General features: G+C 38.1%; 2 protein-coding genes across 2 annotated transcripts in view; one reads left to right on the top strand and one right to left on the bottom strand.

The window, feature by feature from the left end:
- The first annotated feature begins 9,624 nt into the window (after nucleotides 1-9,624).
- The window catches only part of LOC135217511 (protein phosphatase 1 regulatory subunit 12A-like), a 98,209-nt gene continuing 87,072 nt past the window's right edge, over nucleotides 9,625-20,761 (top strand). The window contains exon 1 of the mRNA XM_064253467.1: nucleotides 9,625-9,778. Within this exon, the coding sequence (XP_064109537.1) occupies nucleotides 9,748-9,778 (31 nt within the window). The 5' untranslated portion in view covers nucleotides 9,625-9,747. The remainder of the gene's footprint in view (nucleotides 9,779-20,761) is intronic.
- LOC135217514 (cation-dependent mannose-6-phosphate receptor-like) overlaps nucleotides 12,871-20,761 on the bottom strand; it is a 132,104-nt gene continuing 124,213 nt past the window's right edge. Inside the window, exon 6 of the mRNA XM_064253472.1 lies at nucleotides 12,871-15,546. Within this exon, the coding sequence (XP_064109542.1) occupies nucleotides 15,388-15,546 (159 nt within the window). The 3' untranslated portion in view covers nucleotides 12,871-15,387. The remainder of the gene's footprint in view (nucleotides 15,547-20,761) is intronic.

The following is a 20,761-nucleotide window of genomic DNA, read 5'->3' on the forward strand; positions in this document are numbered from 1 at the left end:
ACCAACTGTACGGAAAATCGGCACCAAATTAGAAATGTTCAGACAGGGAGGCCACAAAACATGCAAGAGTACATTAACCACCTGCCAAAAGTATAAAAATAAGGCTGTTTATTTTGTTCCCGTTTTTATTTTTACTGAACTGATGCGCTTTGCAGCTGTCGTAAACAGTGCTATGGAAGACAAAATCTCGAAGATGAAAAGTTATTGTTTAAGAAGCTTTTGGGACAACAGTAACTCGATCACGTAGTCTCAAAAAAAAAAAAAAAAAAAAAAAAATCAAACCTCATGGTACAACACAGCTACGAATACATAAACAGGCAACTCATGTCATCATATTTATTGGGAGTTTTTATTCGAAATGACGTGGAATGACCGCATCCCAGAAAATAAACAAGATCACAAAAATGTTTTTATGACTGGGTAGGCGTCTTCGTGACATACCCTGCGAAGAAAAATATTAAAGAATCTTAGGTCGGCTTTGCTCTTATCCTGGGAGAAAGAAAGAGAGAGAGAGGCCAAAAAATTACATTTTTATTCAAGTTAGTGACTTCCAGTGATTTTAATTCAGGGATTACGAGCGCAAGTACCAAGGTTCGCTAAACGATAACTCTGGTCTCAATTTCCTCGTAAGGAGGCTAAATTTGTCATTTCTGGTTCTCGATTTTCACGTTGCGTGAGTTAGAGCCTCTCACGAGGTTCACGGAATGGGAATAATTTATGAAGTAATTAGGCAAAACGTTTTATGTTTTTGGTATTCATAGGAATTTCTGAACAGTAACAATGGAGCGCCGAGCAAAAAAGAAAAGAAAAGAAAAGAAAGAAAGAAAGAAAAAAAAAAAAACTCAAGAACTCGTCGGAATCTGTCTACAATTTTATGCTCCCGGACTGCATTATAAATTTTTACTTTATTCTAGACTTTTAAAAAATCATTACATTTGTTTGTTTGTATGGTGTTTTTACGTTGCATGGAACCAATAGTTATTAAAAAACGGGACCATCGGCTTCGCGTGAATTCCGAACAGCGTCGAGTGAACTTCTATCACCATAAAGACACATCTCACACCTCAATGGAATGCCCGAGAATCGAACTCACAGCCACCGAGGTGGCAGGCCAAGATCGTACCAATCACGACACTGAGGCGCTCAAAGATCATTACATCATCAGACTCAGCATGAAAAATACCTCAAGGATATTGCGAAGGATCCGGATGTTGAAAGATTTATATATAGATATATATATAGTATTTAAATATATAATTATATTATATATATATATAGTATCATATATAGGGTATATATATATATATAATTCATGCCGCGGTCGAAACCAGTATCTAAGACGCGTGGAATATGGCGATTAAGTAAAAGCCTCTGATTAAATATATTTAGATGATCGCAGAAGTAAAACGTGTATTCTTTGCACCTAGATGAGTATCACTCTACTACTCATCAACATTCCTCCTCATGTCTGGAAACTCACCTATGTGATAAACTCACAAGAGAGAATGCATCCAGCTCCTCAAAGAAAATCTTTACGTTTCTGAAAAAAAAAAAAAAAGTGGGGGGAAGAGTGGGGCGGGGTCCTTTCATTAGCTGCTCCTAGAATAAAACTTGAAACTCATCTCCAGCCAATTCTGACGAAAATATTTTCAAATGAAGGAACCAGCTGATTTGCTGATTTTAATCTTGTAAGAGTGTATGTGAAGGGAGTAAACATCCAACATTAAAAAGGATAAATAACAACATTTCATGAGTATAAGTTCAAACACTGAACAGATTCAGTGAGTTATTTCAACTTCGGCAATAACTAAGGAATGTTCATATAAGACCAATGGTACTAGTAGGTATATGGAATTATAACAACCTAAAAACGTGAGACATATTTCAGTGTTCGCCAACAATATATGGAGACCAGTTATCTTTGTTTAAACAATGGTTTGCGAAGAGACTCACTTTACTTTAAAACAAAGCAAGAATGCGTGGTGAGTACTACTTATTTTTCGTTTAACAGGGGTTTCTGGGGATGTCTTATTTCACTTTAATTAAGTAAGGATTTGTGGTTGACTTATTTTAGATTTAACGGGAGATTTGTGAAAAAAAAAATTATTTGCCTTTTAACAAAGGCTTATGGCAAGGTAAATAATTATGGTACATAATAATTACCATAGAAGACGTTGATAGGTTTATTATTGCAGGGAACAGGCTTATTCGGACCTTGGCTGATTCGGACCAAGGTCTAAAGACCTTGATTCGGACCATGTACTAGCTCATTCGGACCTTTATCCGGGCTTATTCGGACCTTCATATGATTGGCCGATTTCTCTATGCAGTTTTACCTCCTGAACAAGAATTTTAATTAATATTTATTCGGACGACAGTAATTAACCCCCAGGGGCTCGTACTAAACACGGCGAAATATATTTGACGCCCCAATTCCTGGTGGCTTTCGTATACGCGGGGACGAACGATACGGAATGCTTATATAGAAATACCCATTGCTATAATATAAAATTATTAGTATGGGTCCGAATCAGCCAAGATTAAGGTCCGAATCTGGTCCGAATCAGCCAAGGTCCGAATAAGCCTGCATCCTTATTGCATACATTAATAAATTCTAACAGGGAAGTAACGCAATGAAGCTACTGCCCGCGCCCCACCACCCAAAATATTTACGAATATAGTTTTGAAATAGCACGATAATTTTACTCGTACAAATGCTATTCGTAAATTTTTTTTCCTTGTGTCTAAAGATTAATTTCTTGCCAACAGTAAGTAAACGGAGCACGTGTGCTGAATAAAGCAACTTAAATATGCTATGTAGGGCCAAGACTTGTTGAGTGCTCTACGACTAAGAAGGATGAAAGTAGCCCTGTTGCGGCAAAATCTCCAGCAGCACTTGTCAATTACGACAGAAACAGCCCGACTACACATTTTTCAATCACTCGGTGATTCCAGATTCTTGTGATATCATCGTAAAAGGCTGACGTAGATAATTTCAATACCAGATTAGCATAATCCAAATTTATTACACTTACTAAACAACCAATGCACTTTACGACAATCCAGCTGTAAAATTAAAGTAATTATATAAATTTGGTGGAACTTTTATTGGATAGCCTGTACTGCAATTACCACTCATAAAATTATATTTAACTGAACTCCCAGTGAAGCTCAGAATCTTTTACAAGACTCAAACTCAATTGCTGGAACCAGCATCTACGGCGATGGTCTCTGATAGTCAATCACTGAAAATAATATATAACAGCACTCACTCGACTTTTCCATTACTCAGCCTTAAATTCCTGGGACTGAGATATGAGTGCATCTCATTTTATTCATCATACATAACAGTTCTGTAGCAATATTTGTTAAAGTTCTCAGCACAATGCTAGCCTTTTAGCTTTGATAATTGTGTCAAAAAACAACGAATAGCTACTTTCTAATGGTAAAGCCTTTGATTACTCACCGTTAACTAACAGTCAGACTTGATAATCAGTGACCAAAATAAGCGTCACACAGCATTCAACTGCATATTGATGATAATCTACAGGACAGGTAATACTGTAACCTAACACCCAACACGATACCAAACAAAAGTTACACTGACTTAGTGTTAGCAATAGCATGACATTCACACACACGGTGACACACCTCACAAGCCGATTCTCAAATATTACATTTATCAGATTGAAACCTTGCGTTTTATTCTTTCACTCTGAGCGAAAGTAGTATAGTAAGTAATTACGTCATTTATATGCAAGGCATACCTTTTCGAAGATCTACAGAGTACAGAATCAGATTACCTACATGCTAGGAAAATGTTAAGATTTCCATGTTTTCCCTAAATTAATTTTGTCAAACTGTTTCTTGCTTCCCCATCGGTGGTAATTCATTTATAGTCTAGGACATTGCAGAATTATGATTGGTCTGGAATTATTCGTAGTATTATTAGGCGTAACTGTTGCGCTAATCACTTACACCTAACTCACCGGTAAGGCCATTATGCTTCGACTTAGGACTAAATTCTTTTAGAAAGGTTAATAGATCCAGTGACCCCGGAACTATAAGTCATTATATGGAAAATTTTCTTCAGTAAGTGCCTTATTTTATACAGAATAGTTCACTATGTTACTAATATAACCTAACCTAACTGTCCTAACGTAGGATAGCTCTGCCGATTCAGGTTATAAACTATATACTAGTAGGTTCATATTAGTCTACTTGTTAAATATTTTCACCTTATTCAGTCCAGGTCCAGAGTTGTCATGAGCTAAATGATAGAGGTAAGAGTTTAGCATGGGTTGACACTTGACAATAAATAGGCTATTCTTAGTCAGCGACTCCAACCTTATGCTACCTAGATTCCAGTCTGTAAGATAACCAGGTCTTGCACTCTTGCTGTGTTGTTAATGTATGATATTTTTTTTCTTTCTTTACCAAGTTTAGGCCATGTTACTTTGGTATCATTAAGCTCCGAGTGTCAGTATTTTTGGTTGGGGGTGGGGGCTGTTTTAAGCCACCCTTTTGGCTGTGTGAACATTTTTCTTTCATTACCTGAAAGGAATGCATTAAACCTTTACCTGTATTGTTTTATTTTGAGAAGTATGTTAAGTTTTTGACAACTGCAATTTATTTAGCATATTTATATTTCTTGTTTATGTGCATATGTGTTGCATGTTGTATTCCCTTTGAAACTACATAACCATAATTTCCTCTCAAACACTTGGAACAAGTTGAAACTAGTAGCCTCTTGCTTGCTAACTGGTTGCCAGAAACCACTGATGATACAGGACACGGTTCTATACTTTGAAAAGGGCTTAACGATCAACTGTACCGTGGAAACGTGCTACCTTGTTTAGTACATGCTGGCCTTGTGCTAGCAAGGTCTCTTGCTCTAAGGCGGCCTTTACAAATGTGACACAATGTTGACTGTACTGATGGTTCTTTGCAGAGCTCCCTCAGCACCAACTACTTGCTTTCTGCCTTGTACTTTTCATTTGTTCTCATTTAAAATCCAATTCTTGGGCAAACCCCTATGAGAGTAATAAGAACCTCTGAGAGGACTGGAAGGATAGGGGTTGGCTTTTATTGCAATCAGCACTAGGAAGAGGCACTGTATTACAGTTTCCATTCATTTGTACCAGTACAGTTAAAGTACTTGGAAAAGTGAACTAATTAATCAGAAATGAGATAGATCATGAAACTGTGAAGTGAGGGAGAACAAAAACACTAATGAATGTTAAGAGCTACAGAGGAGCAGATGTCAGCAGTCATCACCACTTGTGATTTCCAAATTAAAGCTAAAATTCGAAGCACCATGTAAAAAAGTTGGCAGATTATCGAGGTTTGAAACAGAAAAGCTATGCAAAGATGAATAGGAAGAGACATTTACAGTAGTGTCAAAACAGACTTTCTATCCTAGAAATCTAATCTAAGGAGGATCAGACAACTGATGAGGACTGTGCTAACATCTGAAAGGTATATCGGTCTGCGGGAAAAGAAGTGGGGAACCTTCTCCTGAGAGGTGCACCCCACAAAGACTCATAAAGTGGTTTAGTAAGGCTGAGATGATACACAATGACTTTCAAAGGGTGAGCTAACAATGTTTAAGAATATTCCCAGGTAAAACACATGGGTGGATGGCAACCTGTCTAAATTCTCTTGGTAGACCCAGGGACTCGATAAATCCAGAAGCTGCAGGTGGCTCCCTATCTCCTTGAAGAGGCCAGAGTCAGCCATTTGTCCAAATAGCGGTTAAGATGCAATTCTAGACAATTTACCCTGAGCTACTGGAATAAGGACCTGAGGGGTAATTGTTTGTTTGTATGGTGCTTTTACGTTGCATGGAACCAGTGGTTATTTAGCAACGGGACCAACGGCTTTACGTGACCTCCGAACCACATCGAGAGTGAACTTCTATCACCAGAAATACACATCTCTCACTCCTCAATGGAATGGCTGAGAATCGAACCAGCGACCACCAAGGTGGGACGCTAATACCATACCAACCACGCCGCTGAGGCGCTCTGAGGGGTAATACACAGACCGAAGTAAGGGGCCTAGAACTGGAACATAACAACCTCCCCTCCTTAGCCAGAAGTGAAGATCTACCTGGAGAGGGGTGAATTATGATGTGCTAGTATGCCTCTGTCAGGCCTTTTAAAGCAAAGAAGTTCCCTCTGCAAATAAGCCTCCATACAGACTCCACTGTTTCATTTGGAACAAATTATCACTGTTTGAAAAAACCTTGTGACTGGCACAAACCTCTTCAGTGTCACTTTTGTAGTATGAAGGTTACTTTTCTTTAGGGGCTTCTCTCTTCACAGGATTGGAATGGTAGGAGTTGAAGGTAGTCAGACAGGATCATGTAGGACTTGCATCAAGAGACAGTCGGCATCAGCCAAAATATACAATCCCCAGTGTCTTGGTAGATTGTAGCTGTCTTGAAGATGGGACGTCAAGTCTTCTGGTAAGAGGTCAGTAGCCATCAGATCTGAGATGCGTAGTTAGTGTAACTGCCTAGGAAAGCAACTTTGATAATATGGAGTCGCTTCTTAAGCCTTCAACCGAGCTGCAAGTCACTTGAATGCATAGTAAAAATGCTTGGATTACAAGACACTTTCACTTTTTGTAGAGTAGTTTTGTCATTGCTTTGGCCAGGGACAGAAGAGAACTTGCCAGTAAGTGATTGCTTTCTATGGTCATTTTGATACTGAAAGTGCCCTTGGTAGTTCAGAACACCGTGATTTGTCTATTTGCCTCTCAACATAGTCTTTAATTTAGCCCCTATATCTGTTGAGTAATAAGGACATTTAGTACCCATTACACTTGTTACACTATGGAGATAATCGGTCAGGCTTTGGAGGTCAACCCCATTGAAAAAAAATATGTGAAAAGTTTTTACAACTGCAGATTCTGTAAATAATATGTAATTATTGGAAAAGCTATCGACCCTGAGACAATTAACTCATGCTAGAGAGAGAGAGAGAGAGAGAGAGAGAAGACTAGAATGCATTAGTGACTAATGAGTCACCAGAGCCCATTAAAGAGACAAGTAAAGAAACTGTGGATATAGTAAAGAAATGGTTGGAGAATGGTTTGATGATATGGAACTTAGGGAGAAAAAAAAAGTTTATTTGACATTTTCCCTACCTTATTAATTAACAGAACATGATTTGATAAAACTGAAAAAAAAAATATATTACTGATGAAAAGCTAGCTGATATTTTTTACTTTGGATAAGATTTCAGAGAAATTGTTTTAACTGCTTGAATGGACAATTCTTGATATCAATCTATCAATGATACATACTACGTTGTAGTGAAGGAAATAGCAACTGAAGCATTTGTACCTTTAAAATCAATATTTAAAGAATTGAAATGGAAAAAAGAAACCGAGACTAGCATCTGTGATTCCTCATTTTTTAACACGAAACATGTTGACAACGAGGATGAACCTGATGACCCATCTCCACTTCTTGAGTAGTGACAGTAATGCTGTACAGTTAGTAAATATATACTATCTGTTGTTGCATACCTGAGTGTAAAAGTAATACCTTTACAGGAAGAACTTTAAGAGTATGTTTTATTTCTCCATAATCAACATCATTGTACATCACCAAAACATTGTACTGTGCAATACTTGATTGAGGTGGAAGCAGATATTGGCATATCTTTGCACTTGCATAAGGCAAGTAGTATTTTTATATTTTAATTTTTTTCATGGTAGTAATGTGTCTTTTAATTTTAATAACTGTACTCATGAATACATATATACTGTAAAAAATAAAGTAAGATTATCTTGTGAAAAAGTATTGTTGAGTTGAATATGGAATTTAGGCCAAAGGCCAAGCACTGGGACCTATGAGGTCATTCAGCACTGAAACGGAAATTGACAGTAAAAGGTCTGAAAGCTGTAACAGGAGGAAAACCTTGCAGTTGTGCTATGAATCAATTATTAGGAGAGGGTGGAAAGTAATATGGAAGAAAGAGAGTATGAAAAGATTGTACAGTAAAAGAAATGAAGGGGGTTGCAGCTAGGGGCCGAAAGTACTCTGCAAAGAACTTCAAGTAATGCCTACAGGGTGCACTGACGGCACTACCTTCCTATGGGAAAAAGTATTGTGTCCTACCCGCAATGTCAATTTTGTACTGTACCGTCCATTATACATAAAATGTATACTTTACAGTATGTATTGTATTGTTTATGTAAGTTAAAATGTAGACTTTACAGTATGTATTGTATTGTTTATGTAAGTTAAGGTAAGGTTTATAGCCAACATGGTGTAATGCAACTAGGGGTTTTAGGGGTAGACTTGTTCATGGATTTTCAAATTTCCAGTAGGCTGGTGACCCTACCCTTGAAAGAATTCCATTTCATTGTCGTCTGGTTTACCTTTCCTATGCAAGAATAGATTGGTTTAGGTCAGTTAATTACTTTGTGTTCTTGTTATGTTTAGTATTTATATTTTAAAGAACTTTTGACAAACTCTTTACTTCTATTAAGTAATTCCTAGGCCAGCTCTGCTGGTTCATCTTTCTCCACTTAAAAATTAATGTGGTTCAACAGGATTGACACTGCATGCTGTCTTTGTAGATCTGCTTTGACAGTGGATTTCCCTACTTATCTGAAGGATTTGTAAATATCATTGCTTACCCATTGTAGGGACATACAATGCTACTTATCACAGTATTTTTCAAAGAGTCCTTTTCAACCCCATCTCAAGGTCTCTACACTCATGCTTCTTTTAAGAGCCCAGGTTGACATATTGACACCTACCATAAATGATAAAAAGCTCCAGGGCAACAAGTTGGGGAATCTTCACTGCTATCAGGAAGTTAAGTGTAGGCCTGACAGCTTTCCAAAATCAGCAATTCAAATTCTTGTTTTGGACAACTTATTTCCGCCTTGAATCCAATCACAACTTTAAAGCAAACCCTTCTGGTGTTAGTCCCAAAATGGTATCTCCAGCTCATGGTCTGCAGGAAGAGCTTTAGAATTTGGAGCTTCCCTTATGTAGAAATGGTTTCAGTAAACATCCCAATAATTGTTCCTCTTCCTAGAACCCAGCAACCTAGAAGGTTTGTTTGTTTGTTTTTATGGTGTTTTTACACTGCATGGAACCAGTGGTTATTCGGCAACAGGTCCAACGGCTTTACGTGACTTCCAAACCATGTCAAGAGTGAACTTCTATCACCAGAAATATACATCCCTGACATCCCAATGGAGTGCCCGAGAATCGAACTCGCAGCCACCTAAGTGGCAGGCCAAGACCAAGCCGACCACACCACTGAGGTGCTTAACCTAGAAGGCTGATGCTATGATGTTCCTTCAAATGCTATGAAAGGTTACTCCTCAAAATTTAGGTCCTTTTTCAGTAACTTGGTTGCGATAGAAAGCTTCTCTTGAATGGGACCTTATTCTTGGTCTCTAAAGCTTTACTGAATATCCTTAAAATTTTTATATTTTATAAATTCTGATCTATGTTATGCTTATTAGGTTTTTTGAATACTATAACTGCAAATGCTTATTAAATATTTTGTTGCTTTTATACACTGTTAGAGATAGTGTGTTTAGTATTATAATTTTGTGTAATGATTACACTTATTTTATCCTATATTCCAGCATACAGTGCCTGCGGTTAAATTGGAGCAATGGTTTTAGTTTTCCTCCTAGGAAGGAGAAAGGACCATAATATCTGAGCAGCCATCAGTTGGGTAGTCCACTTAGCCATAGAAGGCAAATAGGATGAGTCGTATTGCAGCTCAACACATGCAGGGTAAGGATAGTAACATTAATTTTGTTCAATGTCTCCCACACCAGAAAAGGAAACTTCTTGGGCTTCATCAACTTCTGGTATAAATTCATCTAATGCCTGTACAGTATATAACATCCAGTAATACCAGAGATCCATAGATAACGTGACCTTTTTGGCTCAGCAGATTAGTATGTTGTATGGAACAAAAAATAAGAGCTATAACAGTAAGGCTGCTGTCCTCACCTGCCTCAAGTCATAGCCAACATATGATGTGTAGGAATGAAGAATGAATGGAAAAAAGGAAAAGGAGACCAGTCATCTCACTCATTCCCTCTTCCACACAATCATCTTAGGCATGATACAAGCTGTCCCGTCAGGAGCACTGGATGAGCACAACTTGTTGGGCAGCAACCAACAGACCCAAGGAAAAAGTGCCCAAGGACCTGTGGTAAAAGGAAGTGAAAGTGGTCTGCTGAAGCCATCAACCAACATTCAAAATCCTATGAACAGACAATGAGATGAATTTAATCCTCTGATGTCATATGCTCTTGCATGCACAGTATTTGTGACAGAGCTTACAGGTGAGGAGTAGACTTGTCTAATCACTTTATGAAGCCAGGAAGAAAAGGTATTCTTGGACACTTCTTTCTTGGTTTGACCTGTGCTAACAAGAAGTCTACGAAACCTAGGCCTTAAGTGACAAGTCCTTTTTAGATAGCAACAACTCTTGAGGATTGTTGTCAAAAAAGGGATTTTGACGTAGGAAAAATCTATTTCTGGGCGAGGAAGCCGTGTCGCCCAGTGAAATAAGTCCGTTTAGCGTTATTTCTAGTAAAATATTGCTATAACACCAGAGAACTGCTAAATTGGACATGTCAGAACTCTCCGACTCGCTCACCTATAAAAAAAGGTGTCGGTATAAACCTGGGGCGAGTGTTAAACACTACCACAGCAACCCCTTCCTTTAGGGAAGGAATGGAAAGCAAGGCAAATCTGCCATCATGAACCGAGGGATTTTGAATCTTAGCCATGAATTCTGGGAAAAACTCGAAGGCTACAGACCCCCAACCCTTGGTGAGTTTTACTAATCAAAGCTCTTGAACAACATAATGATCTCCCAGGATGAAGCGATGTCCATGCCTTATAGATGCAGAACTAATCCCAAGACAGCCCAGTAGCTTTTGATAGCAGACATGGAGAGACACTTCTCAGTTCTGAGAAAGATGAGAAAATCCACTATCCGTTGAACAGTAGTTCTGAGTGGAGAGAAACCCTGTCGATGACACCTACCACATTAGAGGACCCACTTGCCCTGGCACACTGCAGACGAAGATCTCCTAAAGTAGCTGGATAATTGAGTCACTGCTCTGCGAGAAAAGCCTCTCGCTCGCAAGATACTGGTCAGTCTGCAGGCGTTTGTTTGTTTGTTTGTATGGTGTTTTTATGTTGCATGGAACCAGTGGTTATTCAGCAACAGGACCAACGGCTTTACGTGACTTCCGAACCACGTCGAGAGTGAACTTATACCACCAGAAATACACATCTCTAACACCTCAGTGGAATGCCCGAGAATCGAACTCGCAGCCACCGAGGTGGCAGGCTAAGACCATGCCAATCATGCCACTGAGGCGCTAGTCTGCAGGCTGAAGAGATAGGGACCCCTACCGATTGGTGGTACCTCTCCACATGAGGTTGGCCAAGAAGGTTGTGCTAAGTGGGAATTTCTCTTGGAACCACTGACAGAAGAGACAGAAGGTCCAGGAACCTCTCTGCTTGGAGCCACAAAGGTGCTACAAAGGTCATCCTGAGATCCCTGGAACCCATCACTTTTTTCAGGACATGACGGATCAGGCAGAACGGTGGAAAGCGTACACTTCTAGATTGTTCCAAGGAGGCTGAAGGGTGACCTCCACCACAACAAATGGATCTGGGACCACTGAACATTAGACCTCGAGCTTCCTATTTAAGCGAGTCGTGAAGAGGTCTGACATGGGTCTTCCCCATAGGAGGAACAGCCTGTCTGCTATGTCCTCATGCAGAGACCACTCCGTACCTAGAACTTGACTCCGACGACTTAGCTTGTCGGCCACCACATTCCTCTTGCGTGGAGTGTACCTGGCCATGAGCTCTACTGAGTTGTCAATCACCCACTGGTGCAGTTCGACTGTCAACAACTAGAGTGGTCAGGAGCTCTTCGAGGTGAGCACCCCAACCTTTGAAGGAGGCGTCTGAGAACATGAGCAGATCCGTGGGGGGTGAATGAAGAGTAACTCCCACTGTCAGGTTCTTGTCATCAACCACCACGGAATGTTGCTTCTTACCTCTGCCAAAAGAGGGATCTGGAGCTGAGGGGAATCTCCTGCCAGGGACCAAAACTCCTTCAGTCTCTACTGCAGGGAACAAATATGGAGACATCCATGAAGGACCAGCTTCTCGAGAGAAGACAAGAAACCCAGAACAACTTGCCACAGGAGAGCTGGTTGCTCCCTCCTCAAAAGGAAAGTGAGCTAAAGTCCTGAATTTATGTGATCTCTGATCTGACAGAAAAACTCTCAATGATGCTGTATCTATCACCATTTCCAAGGTATAGGATCCTCTGGGTGGGAAGAAGATTGGATTTCTCCAGATTTACAATGATGCCTAGACTGACAAAACTGGAGAAGTCAGTCCCTGTCCCAAACCAGTTTCTCCCAGGAACTTGCAAAGACCAGCCAATAAAATCAAGATATCTCAACAGGCGAATCCCCTGAGCATGAGCTACATATTCTGCCTGCTCTGACATGAATAGTCAGCATATATGTTTTTATGGTCTGAATATTTACTGTTATTTCTTTTAAGTTTTTCTACGGTTTCTACTATGTTACAGTTGATAATGCCACTAAATGATTTTCAAAGAGAATTTCTATTTTAATACTTTTCTTGTAAGGTTTGCTTATTAACTTTAGTAAGAGAAGGTAGATTATTCAATGACAAATATTGGACTCATCAAGGAATTAGTTTTCCTAGTTAGCTGGACTACTAAAGCTGATGTCTGAAATTGGTCACACAAGCATAATTGCCAATGTTAAAATGTAGATTCTTTGAAATAATAAAGTTCAGAATTGAAATACAGATGAACAAAAATAGTTTAATTATTCCAGCTAGATGGGAAAAATGACAATAAGCATAGGAAGTAAACAACCTGATACAAGAGCTGAAACTGCAGTCCAGTCATGACATTATCACAGTGCAATTAGGAAATCCTTTTAAGATATCAGTCATAAAATATAACATCTATACTCTGGAACTATTAAGTGCAAATACATACAAAATCATCCTGTAACAAACTTGACTGGCCTAAGCTCAAAAATATACAGCTTATGAATGATGATGCATACCAAGAAATTGAAATACTACTGGTATCCAAGCTATTAACATGTTATTCAGTATTTTATGATCAAAATTAAATTTTAAAAATGTTACTATCCATAAAACAAAGTTTTTTCAAATGCCTTGAAAATGCTTCATCAGTATTTTTACTCAAGGGATAAAATTTAAATAAAGAGAATCTCAGTACCAATAATATGGGTTGCTATAAACTAAGTTAACCTTAAATACTTGATACTTGTGCAGATGCTTTCAACACTTAACAAAAACCAGTCAAGCAAAAATGTAACTTTTACAATGAAGTAGTCATGTTCAGTAATTGCATATGAATAATTAGATCAGTATAAAAATACCGATGGTGTATTACATCAAGTGTGGCTATCAATTTTACTTTTCATTTGGACATACACACATGTAGAAAAAATAACATTGTAAAAATTCATGTTTGCCTACCTTCTAGATATGAAAATGAAACCACTTTAGTATACAAAAGTACACTTAAAAATCAGTTACTAGCCTACCTTCTGGACATGGGGAGAAAATCCCTTCTAGCATACTGAAGTACACTTAACCAGATACATAACGCAGATCTTGCAAACAATGAGATTATGCAATAAATATTTTGTCTCACACTGTCATGCTATATTCACCATCAAGACTAAATTTATAGTTTCACAAAACTCACAGTTACCTCATTATACAATAACTGCTACCTTATAAAAAATGTATCCAACAGAGTGAAATCATAGTGAAACAATTGGTGCATGTCATAGTCAAAGACCAAAGCAAGAAACATCAACCAATAGTGAAACAATTGGTGCATATCATAGTCAAAGACAAAAGCAAGAAACATCAACAAGAGGGAACAGTATAGCATGCAAAAAAGAAACCAAGGTTATTGTTCTGACAGTTTACTCTTTCTTGAATTATTCATCTGAGTAAGCTAATGCAATGGTGTCAAACCAGTTTCAGAGTGCAGCTATGCAGTTACCAATGCTAAAAAAAGTATAACACAATGGAAATTTCCTATCGATATATACGTATATACAACAGCTGTATAAGAAAATTAGATATCAAAATTAGCACAATACATTAACACATTTATTTATACCCACACTGACTAGTTTCAACATATAAAAATTATATTTACATATAATTAAATTTATGTTTTTGAAACCTAGTAGATAAATTAATTTAACACTTCCATCATGTTTTGTATATCCTTGAATATTGCACTCATATAGACTAAAAGTATTTTTGGTCTTGATATAATTAAGTTTCTCTTCGTTTTACCACTATCTGTATGGATTAAACCCATGAAATTTGGCAATAATTCTTGAAGCACTGTTTACAAAAGTAACAAAAAAAGAATTCTTGAAGCACTGCTTAAAAATTTAAAAAAAAGTAACTTCATTTTACTTGAAGTGTGTGTTAAGTGTGCATTAAAATCTTTTAAATCAGGGTGTCAGTATGCACTTACAATTTTGCTATTCAAGAAAATTATTGTAAATATCTCAGCCTGGTACAATATGGAAATTTTTTTGGTTAAGTGTATACTCTTCAATTCTCTGTTACATAATAATGCCCTTCAAACAGCAAAAAGGAAATGCATGAAAAAATTAAAGCATGGTAGTACGTATAAATTAATGTGCTTAATACAACTGAAGTATGATAAGGTTCGTATGCATAGAGTATTAAAAACTATATAGTATCCGGTAATCGTCATTTCTTTCATATTCAACAGGAAACAAAATGGGAAAACCTACATTACATTACAGACCATAATTTATAAAACTAAAATTTTAATGCCTTTCAAACCTTAGTTGGTGTTTTATGATCACCATGAAATATATATTATTTAAAATATACAAACTACATACTGTGAATCTAGTAGAGAAACTGAATCATTACAAGATCATCAAAAAGGCACACATTAAAGCAGCAAATTCGCATATTTAAGTAACTAGAAAATTCATTGTCAAAATCCTCAATCTTACAGACTTACTAAGACTCACAAATCACAGCACCACAGTTCTGTTGTACAAATATGAATGCATCAACTTTATGTACTAGCAGTTCTATAAAACTGCATAAGCTATTCAAACCACTTGCATTTGAATCCAAAACAGTCATTCACAACAAAAATATCTTTTTTTCCATGGTTTGCTCTTTTTAAAAACTACTCAAGGCTCTTAATATTCTGTTAATCTTTTCTCAATTCTGCACATATGATCAAAACCTATCAATGCAATTGTCCAAGGATATTAGGGAGACAAAAGAGCTGAATCTCTATCAGTGTCTTGTAGATCTCTTGCCAGTCTTTCTTCAATGGGTGAATAACCATTGTATGTACTAGGGGTGCTCGCACTTGCACCTGCACTTCTGCAATACTGGTCACATCTGCATATTGCACCACATCCATCCTGTATTTATAAAGAAAAGGAATATCATTAGCAAAAAAACCTTATATAATACATCTGAGTAATATATATATATACAGGCAGCCCACAGTTAATGGCGCAATCGCTCAACGGCGAATCGGTTTTACGGCTGTCGTAAAAAAAATTCATTAAAAAATAAAGGCATTTCAAGGTATTTTTACGGCGCAATTTTCGGTCAACAGCGCCGTTATGTCTAACGAGTACATACATTTGTAGAAAAACCATTCAGCCCATAAAGGTTATGCAAATGATATTAAAAAATGGATGTGTCGATTTACAAATGTTCATGCTTTTATGTTTAAAATGTGTATGAAAATGTATTATGTATAGGTATTTTTATTTTAGCACATAAATATGATACAAAGGCAGCTTTTGAAACTGCCCTCACATTATCAAATATGTTTTTTCATGTTCATTCTTGTAAGCCGACGCCTGCCGCTCTTCTGAAAAAATAAAGTTAAACAAAGTGCAAATTTAGCAATCGATGTTTTGATTTTATAAATGTTCATGCTTTAATATTTAAAATGTGTATGCAAATGTATTACGTACAGGGTATTTTTAATTCTGCGCAGAAATATGATACTAAGGCAGCTTTTGAAACTGCCCTTCACGTTATCAAATACAGTGGGCTACCCCATATTCGCGTTCTCCAGATTCGCGGACTCACTGATTTGCGGATTTTTCTTTGGAACCTATCTAGAAATTATTCGCGGAAGGACTCGCCCATTCGCGGGGTTCTCTGTGGAACATAACATATGCATTGTGTTATTTTATTAATTATGGATCTTTTCCATAAATCCTTTAAAAAATTATACATTATTTCACTGTATCCAAGAATATTGTATGTATTCTCATATTATTGTATTTTAAAATACTACGGCAAATTTAAGCCAGTATTCCGCGGAGCGGCCAATGTTGTGGTTTGAAGTCAGCTGATGAATACGAGTTTGTTTCACCATAACGCAATTCTGAGCGAATGCTCTTGCTTCTAGTTAGCATAAACGAATATCTAGATACTTGACTTATACAAGTTATTTTTCCTTATATTTATTGAATGTCTCGTGAATGTGAACTACTTTTTTTTTTCGTTAACATATTACGTTGGCGGCATGTTTATTGCGCAAAAATTTACGTGATTCCGTTCGCGATAATCCTTTATATCATCGTAATACGAACTTTACGTTATTTATCTTATATCAACGTGAAACCAACAGTAAAATCTGTTCTTTCAAGCACAGTAGTTTTGATTAAAATAATTTTATCCCAATTTTATCTAAGGTTGTTTAATGGCATACGTTTACTGCAGTTTTATCCATGTTGCCGATGTACGATAATAGTCATTAGCAGCTTGAACAGTTTTCTCAGCTTGTTATAACTAGGCTTAAATTTAACAGTATATTTCCCGATTGATCTTTAATCTATATTGATCTCTGATCTATAGCGAATAAAGTTATTACATTAAGATATCTCAGTTCTATTCTATACATAACGCCATTTATAACTACAGTAATGTTGTACTGTAGTGCAATGATTGAAATACAAGCCAAACGGATGTCAGTTCGGTTGTACTTAGAAAAAAAAAAAGTCGTTTCTCGTTCGGTTGTTCATGGCTGTACACGTTCATGCAACGAGTATAACGTTAAAACCATACTTTCATCATTCTCTTTTGCTGTTATTGAACTTATGTAACTAGAAGATGGATAAAGTTAGGCCATTGTAATTTGATCTCTCATAAAATTGGACTATCGACTAATGATCGTAACCTGAACACTACAGCTACCTGTACACTGCATAAACTTTATATCTTTACATACTCTAGACACCCAAATGTACTGTACAGTAAATTCTATAGTACTATACTGCATAATTATAATTTTACTTATTGCCTTTTGTGGGATTACGGTGCCTTTGACTGGTCTAGAATTTCGAAAGAAGGTGTGCGGTGGCCGTAGGCTTTAAAATCGCTCAGCGTCGAAAATCGCTTGGCGTCGGCGGCCAGGAACGGAACCCCTGCCGCTAACCGAGGGCCGCCTGTACATAATTATTTGCGGTCACCCCCGGCTATTCGCGGATGCAAATTTTTATGTTTACTATTCGTACATGGACATTTCATAATGATATGGTTATTCTGTTTATTAGACATTCCTTATAAATCGTAATGTAGTGAACTGAATAAAAATATCGTAGGTATAAATTGGTGAGCAAGGTAATATGAAATAAAGCATAACAGAGTGAGTTTGGCGATTGAGAAAATAAACAATCGTATACAGCCATCTCTCTCTCAAAATAATAGATAGGAAACAATAATAGAATATTGCTTGAATACGATATGGCAACAAAGTTTTGGTCTGACTGAAGTGTAGAGTTACTTTGACACTGACTTACATGTCATTCCTGGTCATCTCACAGCCATGGATAGACATCAACTTCACAGCCGAGAAAAGGCAATTGTATACAAAATAAATATTTTCCAGATGAAAAGACAATTGGAGGGCCTATGTTATCCCATAAAAAAAACTCTCGCTTGGATAACTGTAAGATGTAGAAGAGAGAGAGAGATCAAGGGCAGGGCGGATGTAGGAAGGAGATTTAAGCAGTACCTGGAAATGAAAAATACCCCAACCCCTATATTCTTATAATTATAACCTCAGGGTTTGTCTCAAAGACATTCGAAGGTGTGTCACACACGTGACAGTTGTTGTTTTTGTAAAATTGGCATCAGGACAGATTTTTAAGCACCACTGTGTTAATATATTAATAATTTTTCCATTACCTTTGATAACACGCCAAATTTCACGCTAGATAATCATAAAAATCTCTAGGATTGCGCGACCGCGCACATTGGAAAACAATGGTGCTAGATTAAATCTGAAAACTCCAGATCTAGCGTGAAACGCGTTAGTTTAGCAACACTGCCATTGAACTTACATACATACATATTGGGTATGCATTGTGAAGGCTGTATATTCTATGAAATGTTTTAAGATGATTTCTAAATATGATATGTATGTACATAAATTGTTTTAGGATGATAATAAAAGTATGCAGACCATATCTAAAGTACGTAAGACAATGATTACCTATTTGTAGCAGGGTGCGTATTTTTCTGTCTGCGGCATGCAGTACGTACATGTACATGTATTTTTCATACGTACATAATGAGTATATTTTCGTGAGAAAATACCTTTTTATGATGAAAAAAAGCTTTATTAATTTTCAAATATTACAGTTCTGTAATACTTTCATGTAAACACAGCAAAATGTCGGTAACAAAGTTGGGTTTTCCTAAAAGATGCTCTACCCAAGCCAACTTTCCGCAGATAAACAAATCTTATGATGCCGTGACGCCTTCTTAGAGCAGTACGTACCCAAACGAAATGATATTTAAAACGCTATTGGCTGTTGTCTGCACAGCAGCCAATCCAGGAGCAGCATTCATTTTCCTTGTTGCTCATTGGCTGTACACTTGGTGTTGATTGGTTGAACCCTGGCCCCATTTCGCGGAGATGGAATTGTAGGTATCGCGCATCTAGTACCCGAGCAGCCTCACTGCGCAGAAACTTACGGGTATATGTGAACGTTAATGCTAAGCTCTTGTTTGTATCAGCAAATATCTGTGTGCACCGTACCGAAAATGGCCCCTAAAAAGCGCCCTGCACCTTCTAAGGCTTCTGGCCAAGAAGCTAAAAGAAAGAAGACAGTAATGAAGCTTGACGAGAAGGTGAAACTTCTTGATATGTTGAAGGAGGGAAAAAGTTACGCTGCAGTCGGTCACCATTTCAAAGTGAATGAGAGCACAGTGAGATACATAAAGAAAAAATAAAATGAAATAAGAAAAAGTGTTAGTATGACATACTATGGCACCGCAAAGGCTGTGTCCACATTAAGAGACAAAACCATCGTGAAAATGGAATCTGCACTCGCGTTCTGGATCAAGGACAGCAGGAAGAAAAAAGTGCCCCTTGACTCCAAGATCATACGCCAAAAAGCACGACAGATCTACCAGCAGCTATCAACTCCTACTGCTTCACAAGGTGGTGAGGAAGAGGAAGCCGAAGCCGAAGATGTGGAGGCACTGGAAGGCGATGAATAAGGGACATTGGAATTCTTGGGCTTTGGAGAACCAACTCCTGAAGAGGAAGACGAAGAAGAAGAACCACAACCGGGACCATCCTCAGCTCCCCAAGGATTTCAGGCGAGCAAAGGATGGTTCCACCGGTTCAAGAAAGGGTTCCACCTAAAGTCTGTTTCCATACATAGGGAAGCTGCATCTACAGACAAAGAGGCAGCCACAAAATATCCGGAGGTCTTCATGAAAATAATCCAGGAGAAATGATATCGCCCAGAACAGGTGTTCAATATGGACGAAACTGGCCTGTTCTGGAAGAAAATGCTGTCCCGGACATACCTTATGAAGGATGAAGCTAAAGCCTCCGGATTCAAGGCACAAAAGGACAGGGTGACCCTGCTAATGTGCAGGAATGCAGCTGGTTTTATGCTGAAACCTGGCATTTACAAGGCTGCAAATCCAAGGGCACTCAAGAACAAGAGCAAGGCGTTACTGCCAGTCTTCTGGATGCATAATCCTAAGGCCTGGGTCACCAAAGTCCTGACGGAGAACTGGTTTCACCAGTTTCATTCCTCAAGTTAGGCAATACCTGGCCGATTTGGACATCAACTTCAAGGTCTTCTTCATAATGGACAATGCTGGTGGCCACCCTCTTGATCTTTATTCCAAGGGAGTCCAGCTTGAGTTCCTTCTTCCCAACACCACCTCTCTCCTCCAGCCTATGGATCAGGGCGTCATCCAAGCCTTCAAGGCACTCTACACTGGGAACTCCCTCCAGCACCTTGTTGATGCAATGGACCGTGACAGTCAATTTACGCTGAAAGATTATTGGCATAAATTCATGATTGCCACGTCTGTCTGTCATTGATCGGTCGTTGAAGGACATGAAGAAGGAGACACTGAATGCCTGCTGGAGTAAGTTGTGGCCAGACTGTGTCCATAATTATACAGGTTTTCTCCCCAGGAAATCCAGCATTCAGCCATTAATAAGGCAGTCCAGTTGGCCAAAATTCTTGGTGGTGAGGGCTTTGACGATATCACCGAGGAAGAAGTCGGCACCCTCATTGATGCCCATGCTGATCCCCTTACCAACCAGGACTTGGAAGAGCTGACGAAGTCCGCCAGCGA

Source organism: Macrobrachium nipponense, chromosome 7 (assembly GCF_015104395.2).
Source record: "Macrobrachium nipponense isolate FS-2020 chromosome 7, ASM1510439v2, whole genome shotgun sequence".
Taxonomy (NCBI): domain Eukaryota; kingdom Metazoa; phylum Arthropoda; class Malacostraca; order Decapoda; family Palaemonidae; genus Macrobrachium; species Macrobrachium nipponense.